Genomic DNA, 20,835 nt, shown 5'->3' with positions numbered 1-20,835 from the left:
AAGGAAAAGTAATTAGGAAAAATAAAACATTGGCACTCCCTATTTTTGTTTTCCTGTATGCATTAATTTATGGTGACTATATTGCCAAACTTACATAAAGTTTAAATAGTGTATACAGGCTAAGAAGCAAAGGCATGTTTTTCTTATGGAGAGTAATTGAAAAAGTTAAAAATTACACCCTAGGCTTAGTTATAATAATGGTATTTTACATTGGTTGACCTATTTTATAATTCACAAAGCACTTCTGCTGTGATTTTTCATTTTGCTGTGATTTTTCATTTTGCTGTGATTTCACCACAGACCCCTAGGGGAAGAAGGAAAGCAGATAAACTCATTCTTACAGATGAGGGAACTGAGGCCAGAAGCGTTTGTAGCCTTAAGTTGTTTGAGTGGGATGATGTGGGGTAAAATGGAAAAGATGGGAACAAAAGGCAGAAGAAATGAAATTAAAATTCCATTTAATTTTTGTGTTCAAATTTTAAGAAGAAAATGAACAGTTTTCTTATTCTTAAGGTATGTTATACAGTTCTCATTTTACATATATTTTGAAATAATGCTATAATAAGCAACACTAGATTATAAGGCTTAATAATTAACACTAGATTATTAAGGCTAATAAGCAACACTTAATAAGGCTATTAATAAGCAACAATTAATAAGGCTACGAAACTAATAAGCAGCACTAGATTATAAGGCTTCCCCCCATTAAACGTGATTGGAGCCTTACAGTTACTATTTGTCCTGTGACCCCAAGGACAAGGTTTGGGTGGGTGTGCCCTCGTCACAGACCATCCTGCAAAATGATTCTCAGTCCTGACTTCCTGTTTGCAACACCTGGAGAGCCTTTAAAACCATACTGCTTCCCTGTCTGCATCTTCTATCTCAAAGCAGAGCTCAAACTTTATATTTAACAGCCTTTGGATCATTTCTCCTTGACTAGACTGTCTTACCTCAATTTGACAAAAAAGAAAAGGAACTTTTTCACTAAGTGATGTCAATTGCACCTCTGTTTCTATTATGGTACCTTCATTCTCTCTGTCGCTCTGGAAATAATTTCATATTCCGCCCTCTCATTTTCTATTTTTCTTTATCTCTCCTACTGCACACCCCTAATATTAGCCAGTGATTAGTCACCAGGCAGAAGGTCCTAGAAGTTCTTCCTTGCTAATGTTTCTTGCATCCATCCCTGCTTTCCACTTGTACTTTGACAAGCTGTCACAAGTGTGGTCTGGGGTACTCAGGTCATCACTTTTGCTCATCATTTAGCTCTTAGACCTGCAAAACATCTTACATGTTTCTAACACTTTTCTCTTTCTGAAGCATCTTTTGATCCTGGTATTCTGTTTAAGTTTCCTTAACGATGTTCTCATGACCAGAGATGAAGTCCCAACTGCTTAACCTGAATGAAGGCCCCTTTCAGTCTGTCCCAGTCTGCTTTTACGTTTAAAAGCTTACATCCTATTTCTCCCTTCATCTTTGTAACCATCTTCACAACCTTTTTGGAGAAGGCAATCACACCCCACTCCAGTTCTCTTGCCTGGAAAATCTCATGGACGAAGGAGCCTGGTAGGCTGCAGTCCATGGGGTTGCTAGGCGTCTGACACGACTGAGCGACTTCACTTCACTTCACAACCCTTTACCAAATAATACAGGTTATTTTCATGAACTGAACATAGTGTGGGTCTGGCTATATTGGTTCTTTTTTCTTATCATAAATAATATACATGCATAGATTCTGTCATTTTTATTTAGAAAGCAACCCCTATGTTGATTTCTCCTGATTAAGGCCCAAGGTTTATAGGATAGATATTATGGAGGAAAAGAGCAAATACATAGAATTTATAATTAAAGCATCTGTTTTACATCATATAAATGTTGACTGTAGCTTTTTTTTTTTTTTGAAAAAAATGAAAAGTAAATGTGACTGGAATTATAGCTCTGAAATAACATTCAGACAATATAATACACATTTCTTTCTATATATGTATATGATCATTTTTCGGAAGTTCCTTTTGGTGAAACCTCACTGGTCAGCCAGAGTCAGCCAAAATACATTCAACATGCTTTATCATGGAGAAGTCGATGCTGAAAGCAGCCAAATAACTTAGTTCATTTGGACGGTTTGAAAAGTGTTCTTGTCATTGTTCGGCTGGTTCTCTCTCCTCGGTGGTCAAGGTCCCATTCCCTGCAACTGCCCCTAAAGAACACTGGGTTAGAAGTGCGTCCACAGGGCATCTTCCTGCTTGTCTGCTCACATCCTCTTGTCTCTCTCACATCCTCTTCCCCTCCCTTTCCCTCTTCCTCCTTCCCTTCCCTTTTAAAAATTTCCTTTTCCTCCCCCTCTTCTGTGCTCCCTCCTCTCTTCTCCTTCATCCTGACCCTCCTTTTCTATCTCCCTTCTCCCTTCCTATCTGCTGGCCCTCCCTCTTTCTTCTTCACCTGCTTCCCTAGAGTTTCTTGGCATGATATTAATAACCTGCTCATATATGTAAACCTTAATTTTAAAGCCATTTAATGAAAATAAGTCATTGAGTGAAAATGGGGATTCTGATACTGTTTTGGGGCAAACTTTATGATGGGCGATGGATTCTGTCAGGAAATTGCAAGCACGTGAAACTAAGTTGCTCAAGTTCACATTTTTGCTGCTTATCAGAGAAATCTCTGTCAGCCTCAACTAACCCTGTGTATCTCTCCCAACTGTCCACCATTGTCAGGAAATGTTGCAAGCCAACTATTTTCTACCTTCTTTTTTTACCTCCCCTGAGAGCTTGCCTTTGGGTTAATTAATGACCCTTTGAGAAAATTGAGGAAAGAAAAAGCTCTTTTAAAAAGAGGTTTGAACTTTTTATTTCTTGTTTTATTAGGGAATCATTTTATTAATAGTTGTCTTTAGTTCTGATGTCATCATCTTGTATTTTTATGAAGTGGTCACATTTTCTAAGTTTGCTTTTATCTGTACACATTCAGAAAATTTCTCTTTTAAGTAATTGTACTGGGCATTACTATTTCCATACAATGGAAGTGGAAACTGAGGCTGAGAGATTTACAGTGACTTTCTTGAATGATTTATATGGTGATTAGAACCTTTAGACCCAAACTGCCCATTACACAGTGCTGCTTACATCATATTTTTTTTTTTTTTCTGGTCTGTCACTTCTTTTACTTTAATTAAGTTGTTGTAGGCATTCATTAGATATTCCTAGATGAACTCTAGTAAAAATGATTTAATTATTTATAAGGTGTTTTATTAACAGGCTGTTTTTTGTTACTGTAGCAGAAAGACACAAACTTGTCCTCCCAACACATTAGCAGGCTTTTCCTCTCTGCGATATGTGTTGCTCTTATAGTCTTAATTTTCTCATACAGGATCTTTTGCCATCCTGTACTCTTTGTTCTCTACAAATGCTTACTTTTTTTCTCTCCCTTTTAGGACTTAACATCTGTCTAAGGCGGTCTTACTGTTTTTATCTCTCCATTTTTCTCTTTTAGAACTTTCTCTTAACACTCTTACAAGTAACTTCAATATCATGTTGACACTTTGCACAAAGAACTTCATTTCTCAGCTTTTTTTCCCTCCCATTCCTCCCATTAACCTAGCACGTAGAAGCTGAGAATGCTCACACATTCCTTTTATATTATTCTACCATTTCTGTGGCATTTCACCAATGTGCAAGACTGCACATGAAGGTATGCTTAGGAAAACTTGATGAACACCCTGGTTAGCACATCTAATTACCGTCATTTCATGCCCATAATGTGCAGATGGTCTGATGAAAAGCAGCAGCCTTGTTCCTGGTCTTATCCAAGGAACTCGAGCTCTATGCTACCAAACGAGTAAGTGCAATTTCCATTCAGAACTCTCCTGCAGCGCCCTTTTTTCTGTCTTTGCTGAAGCCTGTGTCCCCTACCAACTTCCCAGCCTTCTCTGTCTCTAGTGCCAAGTAAAGAAAGTATCTGAAACCCAAGATTAAGAAGCGATATGTTACAGAAAGAAATTATTCTAAGGATAACTTAAATAATCAGATGTTTATTGGAGGATGATTTCTGCATTCTGCAGGGGTTGGTGATAGTGGAGGTGGCTTTTTATGTGTGGCTGTTAAAACTGAGACTTATAACTGTCAAATGTACTTGCCACTAAGTTGTCAATTTAATAAGCTTTTTTAAAGCGATTATTATGTGGCAGTACAAAGATGAATGAGGGTATCCTTCATTCATGGAAGCAGTTTATTATAAGGTAGGAAGAAGTGCTTTGACAAAAAATTATTAAAGATACTGTAGTGTGCTGTGTGAGGACAGTTCAGAAATGAGCGTGCTTGTAGGTTTTTAAATAGATTCTGAGAACCAGCTCTTCTGTCCTGATGTCCTGGAACCTGTCCTTTATCCACAACACAAAAATCATAACACACACCTGTGCTTGTATTACTCTTATTAGGGCTACTGTAGGAATGATCCTATGCCTTTTTAGGTACAGATCTGAAAAGTATACTTCTCAGAAATACTTTTTTTTCCCCTATCTTGTACTCAAGAATCATTTAATTCAGATAAGGAGGGGCAGTTTTATAATTTTGTAGCCAAATTTTTGACCCGTTGAAAGGCAGATTTCATATAAATATGTGTGTATGGATGTGTGTGTGTGTGTGATTTAGTTGTTAACCAGCTCTGCTGTAGAAAAGTAGGGTAGGATGATAACTGAGCTGCTCTCTTATTCATGGGGGTTAAGGGTTCTCGAGTTGGACTGTGAAGAAAGCTGAGCGCCGAAGAATTGATGCTTTTGAACTGTGGTGTTGGAGAAGACTCTTGAGAGTCCCTTGGACTGCAAGGAGATCCAGCCAGTCCATCCTAAAGGAGATCAGTCCTGGGTGTTCTTTGGAAGGACTGATGCTAAAGCTGAAACTCCAATACTTTGGCCATGGGAAGAGTTGACTCATTGGAAAAGACCCTGATGCTGGGAGGGATTGGGGGCAGGAGGAGAAGGGGACGACAGAGGATGAGATGGCTGGATGGCATCACCGACTCGATGGACGTGAGTCTGGGTGAACTCCAGGAGTTGGTGATGGACAGGGAGGCCTGGCGTGCTGCGATTCATGGGGTCCCAAAGAGTCGGACACGACTGAGCAACTGAACTGAACTGAACTGAACTGAAGGGTTCTCTTACTCAGCTTTTTTTTTTTTTCCTTGCTGAATGAAAACTTAGTTGGCTATGAGGAGAAAGAGCCAGCATTGGTGTTTTACTGATGCCAAATATGACTGCATAAAACTTTATTCAGCAGGGTGTGGCTTGGTTGGGAATTTTGTCTTTTGAGTGTGGAGTTTTAAGATAAGTATCTGAAAGCAAGATTCAAGTAATTCATGCAGCCAGCTCTTGACTGGTCTAAATAGGATTTGGTAGATACCATCCAGAAGAAATGAAGTTGATAAATAAAAGTTAAAATCAAAGCATTCCAGTACTTCCCCCAAATCAGCTTTATCACTTTTCCTTTGATGCCATGATTACCTTACAATAAAATATCTTTTAGCTCCAAAAAAAAAAAAAAGAGAGAAATCAGAGCTTTCCATATTTAAGATGTAGGTTTGTTCATAACTTCACAAAAAAGTGAAAAGCAATTGTGAGTATTTTCTTTGCTGGAAGAATGTAAGTGACTTAGTGTTTAGTAAGGAAATGATAGCGGTGGTAGCATTTACCGAGGGCCTTCTGTGCTTGACTCCGTTCTGCTTAGCCTTGTTTACACTGGCCTCTTTCTCTGCCTCCTAAATGTTGTTGCTTCCTCTCTTTGGTCCTCCTCTCTGTGCGAAACTCTGCATTCCTAGTTGACATTCTTACCATATTATCTCTACAACAGTAGTCTTCTTAGAGCCACAGATCACCAATTAGGTGTCTCACAGGTGTTGCAGGCTAACATGTTGGGAACTGAATTCTTGGTTTTCCTATAAAATACTCAGTCTGCCTTTTGCTTCCCTACTCTCTCTGCTTTTCTAGCACAGTGTATGGTTCTCCCACTCCTGAGCTCCAGAAGGAAACCGAGGTATTATTCTTTCATGTCATCTTCTCTTTCTATCCTGGTCAAGCCATGAGCTCTTCCTGTTCATTCTACTGCAGATATTTTCCAACTCTGCCCATCCGTCTCTTTCTCCATCTACCCTCCCAATCTCAGTTACTGTCACCTCCTTCCTCCACTGCTGAAAGTCTCTCACTTTTCTTGTTCCATTTTTACCCCCTCCTCCCTTTATTTGTTTCCCCTAAGGCACCAAATTTCATTTTCTTTATTAGATTATGTCTTTCTCTTGCTTTAAAAAAAAAACATTCAGAAGCTTCACATGGACCTTAGGAGAAAATCCGAAAGTTTTGCTCTGGCTGAAGGACCCTGTGTGATTTAGCTTTGGCCAAATGTCCTAGTTTTATTTTGTGCCATTCTCAGTTTGCTGTCCTTCAGCTGCTCCTCTTCTTTGTAAGTCTTTCCTGCTTTGCAACTTTGTACCTCTGCCTGGGATGTTCCCTTCCACCTCTCTATTGTTGTTGTTCAGTCACAAAGTCGTGTCTGACTCTTGGTGACCCCGTGGACTGCAGCACTCCAGGCTACTCTGTCCTCCACTGTCTCCTCGAGTTTACTCAAATTCATGTCCATTGAGTCGGTCATGCTATCTAACCATCTCTTCTTATGTTGCCCCCTTCTCTTTTTCCCTTCAATCTTTCCCAGCATCAGGGTCTTTTCTACTGAGTTGGCTGTTCTGTAGAGCCACTCATCAGGTGGCCAAAATATTGGAGCTTCAGCTTCAGCCTCAGTCCATCCAGTGAATATTCAGGGTTGATTTCCTCTAGGATTGACTGACTTGTTCAACCTCTGCATTCCAGTCCCTTATTCCCTTACTCCCAATACACAAGACGCTCTTTGGCAACTTCCTTCTAATCATGTACACTTCAGTGTCTTAGTGAGTCTTAGTGAAGTCGCTCAGTTGTGTCTGACTCTTTGCGACCCCATGGACTGTAGCCTACCAGGCTCCTCTGTCCATGGGATTTTCCAGGCAATAGTCCTGAGTGGATTGCCATTTCCTTCTCCAGGGGATCTTCCCAACCCAGGGATTGAACCCTGGTCTCCGTCATTGTAGACAGACGCTTTACCATCTGAGCCACCAGGGAATTCAGGTAAATCCATTTGTGACTTTACCTACAAGAAGTCTTTTCTCCTAGTTCTTTAAAGATAACTTCCTTAGATATCCCTTTATCTGAAGAAAATCTCTCCCCTGCATTCTTTAGAGATAACTTTGCTTTATCTAAAAAGGTGTCCTCCCCATACCCAAATAATGTCTCTCAGCCAATTGTTGGTTTCTTTCCTAGCACTTGTAACAGGGACTAATTTTCTTTGCTAGTTTCTTAATTTTCCCCCAAGGGAATGTAAGCTCCACTGAGAGCAGGAATCAAGATGGTTTTATTCACCCTGGTTTCTCTAGTGCCCAGATCTGTGCCTTAGTAGTGGAGACACTCAGTCTATCTTTTTCTGAATGAATAGAAAAACAGCTAAAGAAAAGACCTCTTTTACTTAAAAATCTGATTCCTGATTATTTTTATCTTTTGCTAATTTTACCCTTTTAGGAAATTGAATAGTGGTTTTGTTCTTTAACCAGAGGTTGATTAAATTAATCCAGTGAAAAGAGAAATTTGTTAGTCACTATAAAAAAAAAAAAAATTGAAGTATGTTGTTTTAAGACAAGATAAGTTTTCCCAGTGGAGAAATGATAGTATTTAGAATTACCATATGTTAGAAATCATTTATTTTTTTTTTGACCATTCAAGATATAGAATGTATAAAGTAAATCATTAAAGAAAAACCCCAAAACCCACAAATTAAAACAAAATGTCCCTGTCTTCAGCCAGCATATATTTTTAACAAATTTATTGAGCTATAATTGACATGATTTGCTGGCATATTGAGTGCAGCACTTTCACAGCATCACCTTTCAGGATTTGAAATAGCTCAACTGGAATTCCTTCACCTCCACTAGCTTTGTTCGTAGTGATGCTTTCTAAGGCCCACTTGACTTCACATGCCAGGATGTCTGGCTCTAGGTGAGTGATCACACCATCGTGATTATCTGGGTCGTGAAGATCTTTTTTGTATAGTTCTTCTGTGTATTCAAGTTTGGAAAACTCAGCAGTGGCCACAGGACTGGAAAAGGTCAGTTTTCATTCCAATCCCTAAGAAAGGCAATGCCAAAGAATGCTCAAACTACCGCACAGTTGCACTCATCTCACATGCTAGTAAAGTAATGTTCAAAATTCTCCAAGCCAGGCTTCAGCAATATGTGAACTGTGAACTTCCTGATGTTCAAACTGGTTTTAGAAAAGGCAGAGGAACCAGAGATCAAATTGCCAACATCTGCTGGATCATGGAGAAAGCAAGAGAGTTCCAGAAAAACATCTTTTTCTGCTTTATTGACTATGCCAAAGCCTTTGACTGTGTGGATCACAATAAACTGTGGAGAATTCTGAAGAGATGGGAGTGCCAGACCACCTGACCTGCCTCTTGGGAAATTTGTATGCGGATCAGGAAGCAGCAGTTAGAACTGGACATGGAACAACAGACTGGTTCCAAACAGGAAAAGGAGTCCGTCAAGGCTGTATATTGTCACCCTGGTTATTTAATTTATATGCAGAGTACATCATGAGAAACGCTGGACTGGAGGAGACACAAACTGGAATCAAGATTGCCGGGAGAAATATCAGTAACCTCAGATATGCAGATGACACCACCCTTATGGCAGAAAGTGAAGAGGAACTCAAAAGCCTCTTGATGAAAGTGAAAGTGGAGAGTGAAAAAGTTGGCTTAAAGCTCAACATTCAGAAAATGAAGATCATGGCATCCGGTCCCATCACTTCATGGGAAATAGATGGGGAAACAGTGGAAACAGTGTCAGACTTGATTGTTTTGGGCTCCAAAATCACTGCAGATGGTGACTGCAGCCATGAAATTAAAAGACGCTTACTCCTTGGAAGGAAAGTTATGACCAACCTAGATACCATATTCAAAAGCAGAGACATTACTTTGCCAACAAAGGTCTGTCTATTCAAGGCTATGGTTTTTCCTGTGGTCATGTATGGATGTGAGAGTTGGACTGTGAAGAAAGCTGAGCGCCGAAGAATTGATGCTTTTGAACTGTGGTGTTGGAGAAGACTCCTGAGAGTCCCTTGGACTGCAAGGAGATCCAACCAGTCCATTCTGAAGTAGATCAGCCCTGGGATTTCTTTGGAAGGAATGATGCTAAAGCTGAAACTCCAGTACTTTGGCCACCTCATGGGAAAAGTTGACTCATTGGAAAAGACTCTAATGCTGGGAGGGATTGGGGGCAGGAGGAGAAGGGGATGACAGAGGATGAGATGGCTGGATGGCATCACTGACTCGATGGGCAGGAGTCTGAGTGAACTCCGGGAGTTGGTGATGGACAGGGAGGCCTGGCGTGCTGCGATTCATGGGGTCGCAAAGAGTCGGACACGACTGAGTGACTGAACTGAACTGACTGAACTGACATGATAAACTGTACCTATCTAAAGTGACAGTTTGGCTGGCATAAATTTTTAGTTGATATAACTTTGCCGACAAAGGTCCTATAGTCAAAGTTGTGGTTTTTCCAGTAGTCATGTACAGATGTGAGAGCTGGACCATGAAGAAGGCTGAGTGCCAAAGAATTGATGCTTTTGAATTGTGCTGGAGAAGACTCTTGAGAGTCTCTTGGACAGCAAAGAGATCAAACCAATCAATCCTAAAGGAAATCAACCCTGAATATTCATTGGGAGCACTGAGGCTGAAACTGAAGCTCCAGTCCTTTGGCCACCTGATGCAGAGTTGACTCATTGGAAAAGACCCTGATGCTGGGAAAGATTGAGGGCAGAAGGAGAAGGGGCAGTAGAGGATGAGATGGTTGGATGGCAACACCGACTCAATGGGCATGAGTTTAAGCAAGATCTGGGAGATGGTGAGGGACAGGGAGGCCTGGCGTGTTGCAGTCCATGGCATCGCAGCAGAGTCTGACACGACTTAGTGACTGAACAACAACAGCGACAGCAACCCTGAAGTTGCCCTGTAATGTGTTACTGGATGGAATAGAGCATACCGAATAATGTATGTATGTAAAAGAGCACCGAATGAGTAAGGAAGATGGATTATGCTCTCAGTGAGTGGTTTTTTAAAAATATTTGTGGATAAAATAAGGAGAATGATTGCTTTTCCTAAATCATAAGAAATGGATTATGCTTTGTGTGACTTAAAGTTTTGTCTTCCCATTTGTATTTTAGCAGGATGTTTCTTCTGGTGGGAGCGCCCAAAGCAAACACTACCCAGCCTGGGATTGTGGAAGGAGGGCAAGTCCTTAAGTGTGACTGGTCTTCTCACCGCAGGTGCCAGCCGATTGAATTTGATGCCACAGGTAAGCATTTATATGGTGGCCCCTTTTCTTAATTTCCGTTACTTATATTTTCCCCCTATCTTTATCTCCCTCCATTTGACATAGTTTAAAACATTTAATTTTTGAAAGTACTTGCATTAGCTTAAATGTAACAATTTAATGACATATATAAGTACTTCAGATCCCCAGAGAGTTAAAGACAAATGACTTATTATATTATTATTATTATTATTTTTTGTACAATTTTGTGGCATGTAAAAGCCTTAATACATTGTGTTTCTATTGCTTTAGATGTCTCCAACTTTAACTGATAATGTTAACCTGCAGAAGTCTGGGGAAATCTATTAAAATTTTTTGCCAACAGAGAAAGGACAAAAGGCTTTCTCTGAAGAGGTGCAAAAAATTTTATCAAAAACCAGTTGAGGAATCTTTTGTGTTCAAGTAGATTTGGTTGACTTAAAAAAAATTCCTTTCTAGAATTTATTGGGGAAATAATATATTATGATTCTGATAACTTTAAAGTTTTCTCTACAGGGACAATTCCACTGTCGTGGTAAGGAGAAAGATAGGATAAGATGAGAAATAAATAATTTTAAGTTTTTCACTTACATAGGTAAAATAAAATATGCATAATCCTATATATATTTGTGTTGGTATATTTATCTACATTTGTGAAAGCTTAGAGAATCCTTAAAGAAATAGTTTGACATTCTTCAGGTACAATAGTTTGCATAATTTTTTTAACAGTGTTGATTTGCTGTCTTTGACAGAATATTTTAAGATAAGTCTGAAAAAAATTAATATTTTTTTTCTATATTGTTATTTACTGCTAGTTCTAAAATATTCATTCTAGGAATTATGCTATCAGTGAAACAGAAATCATGATATGGACTGTTCCCTTTGATATCATGATCAGTGCCAAAATGAATGTCATTAAGCCAGTTCTTTATAGGAATCAGGTCATGTTTGCTTTTTTCCATTTGAAACCATCTGCATTAAAACTTTTTTTTTTTCCCTATATATATGGCATTTGGAAAACTCTAGGAGTATGTTAAAGGTTCAGTGTTACCACAAATAGAGAAATATATCTGTGATTCAGGGTATTATTGGTCAGGGCTTCTATGTCTTCTAACAAAATACGCATATTAATGAATAAAACTGTTGAACTGTTCAGATATAGTTCTGTATTCAACACCATAGGTTTTGTGCAGTGCAAGGTAATTTATTAACTGGTCTTTATTGAAATTTGTTTATTGAAAAAATTTCAAACAGTTTAAAAGAGTAGACAGTGAAAAATAGATTTGCTCACATCAGCCTGCTTAGAGACTACCACTTTAAATAATTTCTTTTATATTCTTAGAATTTTCTCATTCTTACATATCTATATATCCTTTTTAAAAAAAAGCAACTCATGAAATAGGAGTCTTCTGTATATTACTAAGGCACCTGAGTCAACCCCTCCACCTCCCAATATGATCTCTTATAGACATTTATAGATTTACCGCATTCTTTGCCAATCATGGCGATTATTCAGTTTTATGTACATATAGTCCATATTATTTATCTTGTGCCAGCAGGCAGGGCAGTCCATGGGTTCGCCCCAGTCAGCATCCTAGGCATTCTCGGCACACAATAGGGTGGGGAACGGTGGAGAGGAGGCCTGGAGGGGCAGATGGAAAAGAGCCAGCACCACCCTCCACAGTTCTCCACGCTTCTGCCCCCAGTAGCCCCTGCTGTTTGTTCTTTAGAGCAGCCAGAGTGATTCTTTTAAAATAATATTCAGATTGTAACATTCCCATTCAGATTCCACTGAGTGGACAGATTCCACTTCCATCTGTCTCACAGTAGCTAAGAGGACTCTTGAGTATTCCAGCCCACCGTTTCTGTCTTTACCTTCATGCTCTTCCAGCCTCACTGGGTCTCTTTGCAGAGTTTTGTAAACAGTAGGCACATTCTCACTTCACCTTTGCCTGGACTATTTCCACTGCCTGAAACATTGATTCCCCAAATGTACATTGGGTGCCCCTCCATCACCTCTTCTGGGAATTCCTCAAATGTCATTTTCTCAGTTATGCGCTGACCTTCTTATTTAAAATTCCAATTCCCCCTTTCCCTGTGTGCTCCCATCATCTTCTCCGCTTTATTTTTTTCCTTAGTACTCACATTGCTGTACAATTTATTTTTAGTTAATTTGTTTTAGTTATCCTTTCCTTCAATTAGGATATGTATCCCATGGGGATTGTTTTTATCTGTTTTGTTCACTGCTGCAATCCCAGGGCCTAAAACAGTGCCTGGCACAAGTGGTACCCAATACATTAAATCGATGAATGAATGAGTCATAAGAGCTTTTCCTATAGTGAGGAAATTGCTAAAGTCCTTCAGTTGTACATTGACATGTATGGACTTTTTCTATTCTTTTTGCCCTTGTTTATGATAGTTCTCTAATCATTTTGTACAGCCTCTTAGACTTCTCTTATGAAAAAAATATACAAATTGTATTTTTTCCATTACAGTTTTTGTCCAAATAGTGTTTGAATTTAAGAAAACAGGACAATATGGTTTTCAGTAATCTAGTCATAAACATGTATATCTGGAACTAGCACAATCAGACTGTATCTTGACTATGGAAGAAATGCTTACAACTTACAGCATCCTCCTGAACTTTCCTCACACCTCTGTCCTATCCTGGCCCAAATACCTCACCATCTCTGCACCATTGATGTCTTTTATCTTTTTCATTATCTCAAGAGAGATAGTGGCATTTCTGTTTCCCTCATCCTCAGTTTTGAGTCAGGGGAGATAGTGAAAGTGAAAGTGAAGTTGCTCAGTCGTGTCCGACTCTTTGCGACCCATGGACTGTAGCCTACCTGGCTCCTCTGTCCATGGGATTTTCCAGGCAATAGTACTGGAGTGGATTGCCATTTCCTTCTCCAGGGGCTCTTCCCAACCCAGGGATTGAACCCTGGTCTCCCGCATTGTAGACGGCGTCTGAGCCACCAGGGAAGTCCTGCTGACTTCCCAGGGAGATAGTAGCTGAGGGGATAAATGTGGTTTCTGGAAGCAAACCACCTGGGGCTTAACCCAGCCCTGTCATTTACTGCTGTTTAACTTTTCACAGTTTACTAACAGGTTACCACCCTCTCCCTGCCACAGTGCAGGCATGTGTTAAAAGGAATGAATTGATTCCAATGGAGTTAAATGGAATGTTAAAACATGTGACCTACTTGGTGCAGGGCCAGGCCCACTACAGTCACTCACTTCGTATCTGTTGTTGTTCTGTTGCTCAATCATTCCCAGCTCTGCGACTTGCTGGACTGCAGCACGCCAGGCTTCCCTGTCCTTCACCATCTCCTGGAGTTTGCTCAAACTCATGTCCATTGAGTCGGTGATGCCAGGCAACAGTCTTGTCCTCTGTCCTCCCCTTCAAGTTGCTTTATATTGTTAATACTTCTCCCTTCTCAGGGACCCTGCTTACTTTCATTTGTCTCTATGATCCCGCCCTTCCCCCGTAGTCCTTTTTAAAATTTTTTTAAAAAGAAAACAACTTTCAAACATGCTTTACTTTTTCCTACCTGAAAAATTAATCGAAACAGCTTTCCCTTGAGCTTGTGTCTTCTCTTAGCCATTTTCCTTTCTCCTTTTCTTCACAAGCAATATACTGAACACTCTGCCTCCCTTTATCACCTCCCATGCTCAGCTACTTCAATCTGGCGGCTCGCTGAACCCAACCCAGCGTTGCGCAAACTCAGATCGCTGGTGGCAGTCTGCCTCAGTGGACACTTGATCCCGCATCCACCACTGTCTTACTTAAAGTTGCCACTTTTTGCCTGTCTGAAACTATCTTGTCCTCTTATTTCTCCTGACCTTTAAAAAAAAAATTACTGACATATAGTTGATGTATCATGTGTTAATTTCTTCTATACAGCAGAGTGACTCAGTTATATATGTATTTTTTTCATGTTCTTTTCTATTATGTTTTCTCATAGGATATTGAATATAGTTCCCTACCTCCTAGCCTTCTTGGGACTCTTGTGGAGTTTGCCCTTTGACTCTTCTTTCTTTGCTCTCTCTATCTATATTTGCTATACATCATCGTGTCATGAAAAGGAAATAGACCATGGAGTCACACAGACCTGCGTTCAAATCCAGGCTCTGCTATTTTTTCCAGTGTTCTTGTCTAGTTGCTCAGTCACTTCTGACTCTTTGTGACCCCATGTACTGAAGCCAGCCAGGCTCCTCTGTTCATGGGATTCTCCAGGCAAGAATATTGGAATGGGTTGCCATTCCCTTTCCAGGGGTTCCCGATGCTACTTTGGAAAGATTGCCTACCTTTCCACAGCTGTACTATATTCCAGGGGTGATCATGAAACGTTTCAGTTATTTAATTTATTTTCTCTGCTTTATTGTGTTTCTGAGTCCAGAGGAGACTTCAGTGCTTTAAAGGGCTCCATCCTCATTTTTTTGAATATTTGGGAAATAAAATTTACTGTTGTTCAGTCACTAAGTTGTGTCCAACTCTTTGTGACCCCATGGACTATAGTATGCCAGGCTTCCCTGTCCTCCACTGTCTCCTGGAGTTTGCTCAGATTCATGTCCACTGAGTTGGTGGCAGTATCTAATCATCTCTTCTGCCTCCTCCTTCTCCTTTTGCATTCAATCTTTCCTGGCATCAGGGTCTTTCCCACTGAAAGACTGTATTGTTATTACTTCTCCTGTTATTGCTGCACTGGCTTGTAGCATCAGGTGGCCGAATAATTGAAACTTCAGCTTTAGCTTTAGTCCTTCCAGTGAATATTCAGGGTTGATTTCCTTTAGGATGGACTGACTTGATCTCCTTGCAGTCCAAGGGACTCTCAAGAGTCTTCTCCAGTACCACAGTTTGAAAGCATCAGTTCTATGGCGCTTATTAGCCTTCTTTATGGTCCAGCTCTCACACCACATGACTACTGAAAAAACCATAGCTTTGACTATTTAGACCTTTTTTTTTTTTTTTTGAAGTGAAAATAAATCATTCTAATATACACACTTTCACTTCAGTTAATTCAACAGCGATTTCTGATAGGCATGCTTATCCATTTAGTTTTGCTTCAAGTTTATTTTTCAACATAGAGCCACCTTCCTAATGAGATAGTTGAGTTGAGCTATTTATTTTTAAAAAATACAGTGTACCTTGTCCTCAAAGAGTTTTATCAACTTTAACATTTTCAAAGAGCCCTATGAGGCTGCTCATTATGGTGGTTTCCCCCTGAAACTTCCCATTTGGAAGATTGCAAAACAGACTAGGATCTTCCCCAGTCTATCGGTTGCTTATATTCATATCACATCCCAGGTGGGTAAGAGGAAGAGATTGAATGATAAATAGATCGCCTCCAATCCCAGCTAGGAGAAAGAGCTTCATTTTTAGAAAGGAAACCAAATCATGAAAACCTTCCTAATGGTGTGATTCATTCCAGGATTCTTTTGAACTTAAGAAAGGAATTTAATCCTTGCACACAGTACTCTTCTTTATGGCTTTCTCGAGTTTTCTTCTCCAGCCATCATTCTCTTGCTGTAGAACTGAAAGCATGAAGTCTCTTTCTCCTTTGATAATTAAAGGTAGTGATAGTCTTCTCATTTCCTACCAAATGGATCCAACCACACTTTCAGCCATGGTGGCTTCATGTCTTCTTAAAAAATACCAGCTCGATTTATGGCTTGTTGCTTCTGTTACTCCTACAGTTGCATTAGGGTCTGGAAGTAGATGAGGTAGAGGGCGGCACCAATCAGGGAGATGAAGCCCCCGAAAATGAGAGCAGTGTGCAGATTCTGGGACATGGCTGTAGCTGGGAGCGGCCTGGATTTCTATATAGACCTTTGTCGGCAAACAGTCTCTGCTGTTTAATATACTGTGTACGTTTATCATAGCTTTCCTTTCAAGGAGTAAGTGTCTTTTAATTTCATGGCTGCAGTCACCATCCGCAGTGATTTTGGAACCCAGGAAAATAAAGTCAGCCACTGCTTCCACTTTTTCCCCTTCTATATGCCATGAAGTGATGGGACTGGATGCCGTTATCGTAATTTTTTGAATGTTGAGTTTTAAGCCAGCTTTTCGCTCTCCTCTTTCACCCTCTTTAGTTCCTCTTCACTTTCTGCCATTAGAGCGGTATCATCTGCATATCTGAGGTTGTTGATATTTTTCCCAGCAGTCTGGCTTCCAGCTTCTGTTTCATCCAGCCTGGCATTTCGCATTATGTACTCTGCATAAAAGTTGGATAAGCAAGGTGACAGTATATAGCCTTGTTGTAGTCCTTTCCCAATTTGGGACCATTTTGCCTTCTTGCATTTCTTTTTCTTTGGGATGTTTTGGTCACTGCCTCTTGTACAGTGTTACGAACCTCTGTCCATAGTTCTTCAGGCACTCTGTCTACCAGATCTAATCCCTTGAATCTATTCATCACCTCTACTGTATAATCTTAAGGGATTTTTGATTTAGGTCATGCCTGAATGGCCTAGTGGTTTTCCACTACTTCCTTCAGTTTAAGCCTGAATTTTGCAATAAGAAGCTCATGATCTGAGCCACAGTGAACTGGTCAACTTCAGCTTCTTCAACATTAGTGATTGGGGCATAGACTTGGATTACTGTCATGTTGAATGGTTCAATTTATAAAATTACTGTGCTGTTGAATTTATAAAATTGTTTTATTTACATTAGCTCTTAGGTGATATATAGTAGATATTACAACTAGTGATTAGTATCATATTTCTAAAACTTCTAGGAATGCCCCTTAATTAGGTAAGCCCCTGTGACTTTTGCTAGCCAATGAAACATGAGCAGCAGTGTAGGTGGAAGGGTTTAGGAGTTGGGACATTGTTCTGCTCCTCCTCTTGCCAGATGCCGCAGTGAGTGGTGATAGTTTAAATGATAGAGGCTCCCTCAGTGTAGGTTCCTGAGTGAGGATGATGTGAAGCTTAGGCTCTTACTGACCCACAATGTATGTATATAGAATAATTTTTTGTTATTTTTGCCTAATAGATATTCGGGATGCTTGTTACTTTAGCATAATGCAGCCTAACTGAATAATACATGTAGGGATATTAAAACTAAGTAAAATTATCAGTAGTCAGCTTTTGGAAAATGGTTATTAAAACGCTTTCCTACTCTGCATGCCAACCCGAGTTCCTGTTAAGTTTCTTGTTCTATTTTATTGGGTCCTGAGTGGCTAAGTAAATAGATATCGTTGCTTTGCTAAGAATGGCCCCTGGTTGGTAAATTGAATTTAGTTTAGGAGAAACTATAGACTATTAGTACCTGATGGGGAAGCCATAGCGTTAGCATTCCCTGAGTGCATTGACTCTCATAACTGGCATGTCCTTTGTGGGAACTCTGAAAGTGCTGGCTGTGGGGTTTTTATAGGGGATACCATTCCCAGGGGCCATGAGACCGGACACACTGGTAGCAGCTTCATCCGCCAGATCTCGTTCATGTCTGAGCTGTGTCCTGGTGAGGCAAAGAGAAGTGCTCTGGACAGCTGCGTGTACTGCCGCACAGGAAAGCTCATGTGAGGACTCTCTTAGGGAGGTATGTCCGGTTCTGTTCTAAAGCCTCGAAATAGACTGGTGCTGAGTGTGGCCTCTGGTGGTTTTGTGAGCCTGACCATTAAATTGAGTCCTGAGAATCCCTCCTGATAGTTGTATCAACATTTGAAGTTTGTAACCGTATGAAGTACTTACTTTTTAGGCTCATTTATTTCTTGGGCTGTCTCTTTAAAAACAGAATAGTGACTTATCCCTTCTTGTAATAAGAACAAACATCAGCTAGTTCCAGAATCACAATAAAGTTTTTTACAGTAAGGTGCTTTTTGGAGATACTACAAATACTTGGTGTTGAATAGTGTATTATCAATGTCCTTTCCCATTCCCTTTGTCTTCCTTTTAGATCAGCTTCTGCTATGCAGGCTGTCAACGCAGTAGGTACAGCTCTTTTTCCTTATTTAGCTAAAATTTACACTTCTTTTCTTTTCATTCTGGTTGTCTTACGATGTGTTTGTTTTCCAGACTAGACTGTAAATTCTCCAGACAAATTTGTTTGTGCTCACCATCGCGTGCTAGTAAATAGAGACGTGCTTGGCATATGGTAGGCTGTGTGTGTGTGTGTATTTATTGCCTGCAGGTGTTGGGTTCTTCATGTAAAGCAATAAAAACTGACTTTGGCTAAATTTTGCTGCATAGGAATTTATTGGCGGAATATTGGTAACTCGATAGTTTTCTGAATAATGCGTAAGAGAAGCTAACAGAGGAACTAGTAGTGTAGGGTTTTATTGCTGTTGGGCTTGCTGTTACTGGCTATGGGACAACACCATGAGAATAATTTCTTACCCATCTCTGGCTTTTTGCATCACTTGCTAGAGATTCAAAGCTTTTATGGTAGTGTCTGACTGAGTCTAAGAAATATGCCTATGCCTATGTCAGAAAGTCTGTCTTACCTGGCACAGCTAAGAAATGATAGATTATGAGCTTGTTTAGAGAACTAAAACTTACGGTTTTCCAAACGAAGAAAAAGAATAGCGGTAAGAGAGTACCTTTTTCTCTTTTGGGTTGGAAAACAAGGTCATAGTAAGAAAACATCCTTTACAAATCCAGTGTGTATCTGTGGTTGTTGTCCAGTTGCTAAGTCATGTCCAGCTCTTTGTAACCCCATTGGCTGTAGCACGCCAGGCTTCCCTGTCCTCCACTATCTCCGGAGTTTGCGCAGGTTCATTGTGTGTTTATTACTGATCAATAATTCATGAACCAATTTTATTTTTTCTTTACCAAAGATATACCTAGATATTAAACAGTGTATAACTTTGTAGGCCATTTTAGTGTGACTTGTCACATGCATTAAGACATGTAGCAGTAGCTAAGAAAGAAAATCTGGAGTTTGGTATTAGAATAGCCTAACACTTAGTTTCTTAGCTCTTAAAGAGGAAAGATGAATACTTGCAGTGTGCTTTTTTCCTTATCCCAGGGCATGATTTTTGGTAGTGGAAGAGGAAGAAAGATTTTAAAAATTATGGTTGGAAGACCAGTCTAAATTTATGTCACTTTATGTCTGAGCAGTAGACACAAGTAGATTTATACTGAAATAAACGAGGCAGACCCAGAAAGTCTTAACTCTGCAGAGAAAGGCTTCCCAGATCAGTTGCTGATATTTTAGGTAGCTAATAAAAGATAAGGTAGAATTCACCAGAGGCAAGAGAGAGTTCCAGGGCAGAGGAAACAAAATATGCATAGATTAGTAAAAGTGTTTTTGAAGGAAAATCAAATAATTCTATGTGACCTGCATGTGTACATTTTTCTATAAGATTTATATGCATAAGGTGAGAGTGTCTGAGGGCATGTTGAGAAATTAAGCTGGAAGTAAATGGAGGGAGGATCTAAATGAACTTTAAAAAGATACTTCAAGCCAGCAGTCTAACCAAATAAATTCACCATCGAGCCTAACACACATAGAGCATTGTATGAAAAATAAAAGGATCTAGAACCCAGTGGGTAGAGCTCTTGGTTCTTTGCCATGCTAAGTAGATTTGATGTGAACTTTACAGAGAAAGTAACATTTTCAGTACCCATTCTATTAATTTTCTTAGTCATTATTTTTGGTAGAATTATACAGGTTACATGAAATAATGAATATTATATGGATAGCTCCAAAATACTGTAGACGTGTCTTTTAAACAAGGAAAATTTAGGGTTCTGTGATGAAAAGTTTAATTTAGTAGAAAATTCAGTCTGAGATGGTAAGCTGATTTACTGCTTTGATTTTTGAATGATATTTGTGCATTACTGATCCTGCAGGAACAAAAGAAAACCTCAGTCGAAACTTTCTTTATTTCATGGATTTGTGAAACTTAGTTCCTAAACTTTTAAGCTTTTGACTTTTGCTTGTCTTTTTTGTTTTGGTTTTTTTTTTTGTTAACTTCTAAACATAAACTTTATTATGTTTCTAGTTGTGTCCTTTTGTGTGATTTGTTGTCTTTATTTTTCTTTTTCCTGCTGATTTCCTTGATGTAATATGTAAATAAAACCACAACTAGTATGTAAGAAGGAAAACCTCGTGTCTTATTTTACACACCTGTTCAGTGATTTCAGCCACTTTGAAATGGTAGTTACCCACTTAGATTTTTATTTTTTTTATTTTTATTTTTCCCCACTTAGGTTTTTAAGCCCCTTCATCTAGTGACTCAGCAAAATTGGTAGGTTTTAACCAAGGTTTGCATAATGGTTGGAAACTGATTTTTCCCTAAATTGATAGAATAATCTGAACTTTGAGACATGGGTTGAATTACGGAAATTTAAAAGGCCATTTTGGGGTATGATTTGTTTGTTTTCTACTAACATGACTTTTAAAAAAAATTTTTGAGATATAATTGATATACAATATTTTATACATTTCAGGTGTACAACACGGTGATTCACAATTTT

At 39.4% G+C, this 20,835-nt stretch overlaps 1 protein-coding gene and 1 pseudogene across 2 annotated transcripts in view; one reads left to right on the top strand and one right to left on the bottom strand.

Moving 5' to 3' along the window:
- Positions 1-20,835, top strand: part of ITGAV (integrin subunit alpha V) — a 104,832-nt gene that overhangs the window by 3,441 nt on the left and 80,556 nt on the right. Inside the window, exon 2 of one of the 2 annotated variants that reach the window (XM_055571988.1) lies at positions 10,289-10,416. In XM_055571988.1, the coding sequence (XP_055427963.1) occupies positions 10,289-10,416 (128 nt within the window). Of the gene's footprint in view, positions 1-10,285; positions 10,417-20,835 lie in introns of both variants that reach the window. The other variant, XM_055571987.1, reaches the window with a different exon arrangement.
- On the bottom strand, positions 16,006-16,209 carry LOC129646173 (small integral membrane protein 20-like; annotated as a pseudogene).

This window comes from Bubalus kerabau, chromosome 3 (assembly GCF_029407905.1).
Source record: "Bubalus kerabau isolate K-KA32 ecotype Philippines breed swamp buffalo chromosome 3, PCC_UOA_SB_1v2, whole genome shotgun sequence".
Classification (NCBI taxonomy): domain Eukaryota; kingdom Metazoa; phylum Chordata; class Mammalia; order Artiodactyla; family Bovidae; genus Bubalus; species Bubalus kerabau.
This window is presented reverse-complemented; position numbering and strand designations above follow the sequence as displayed.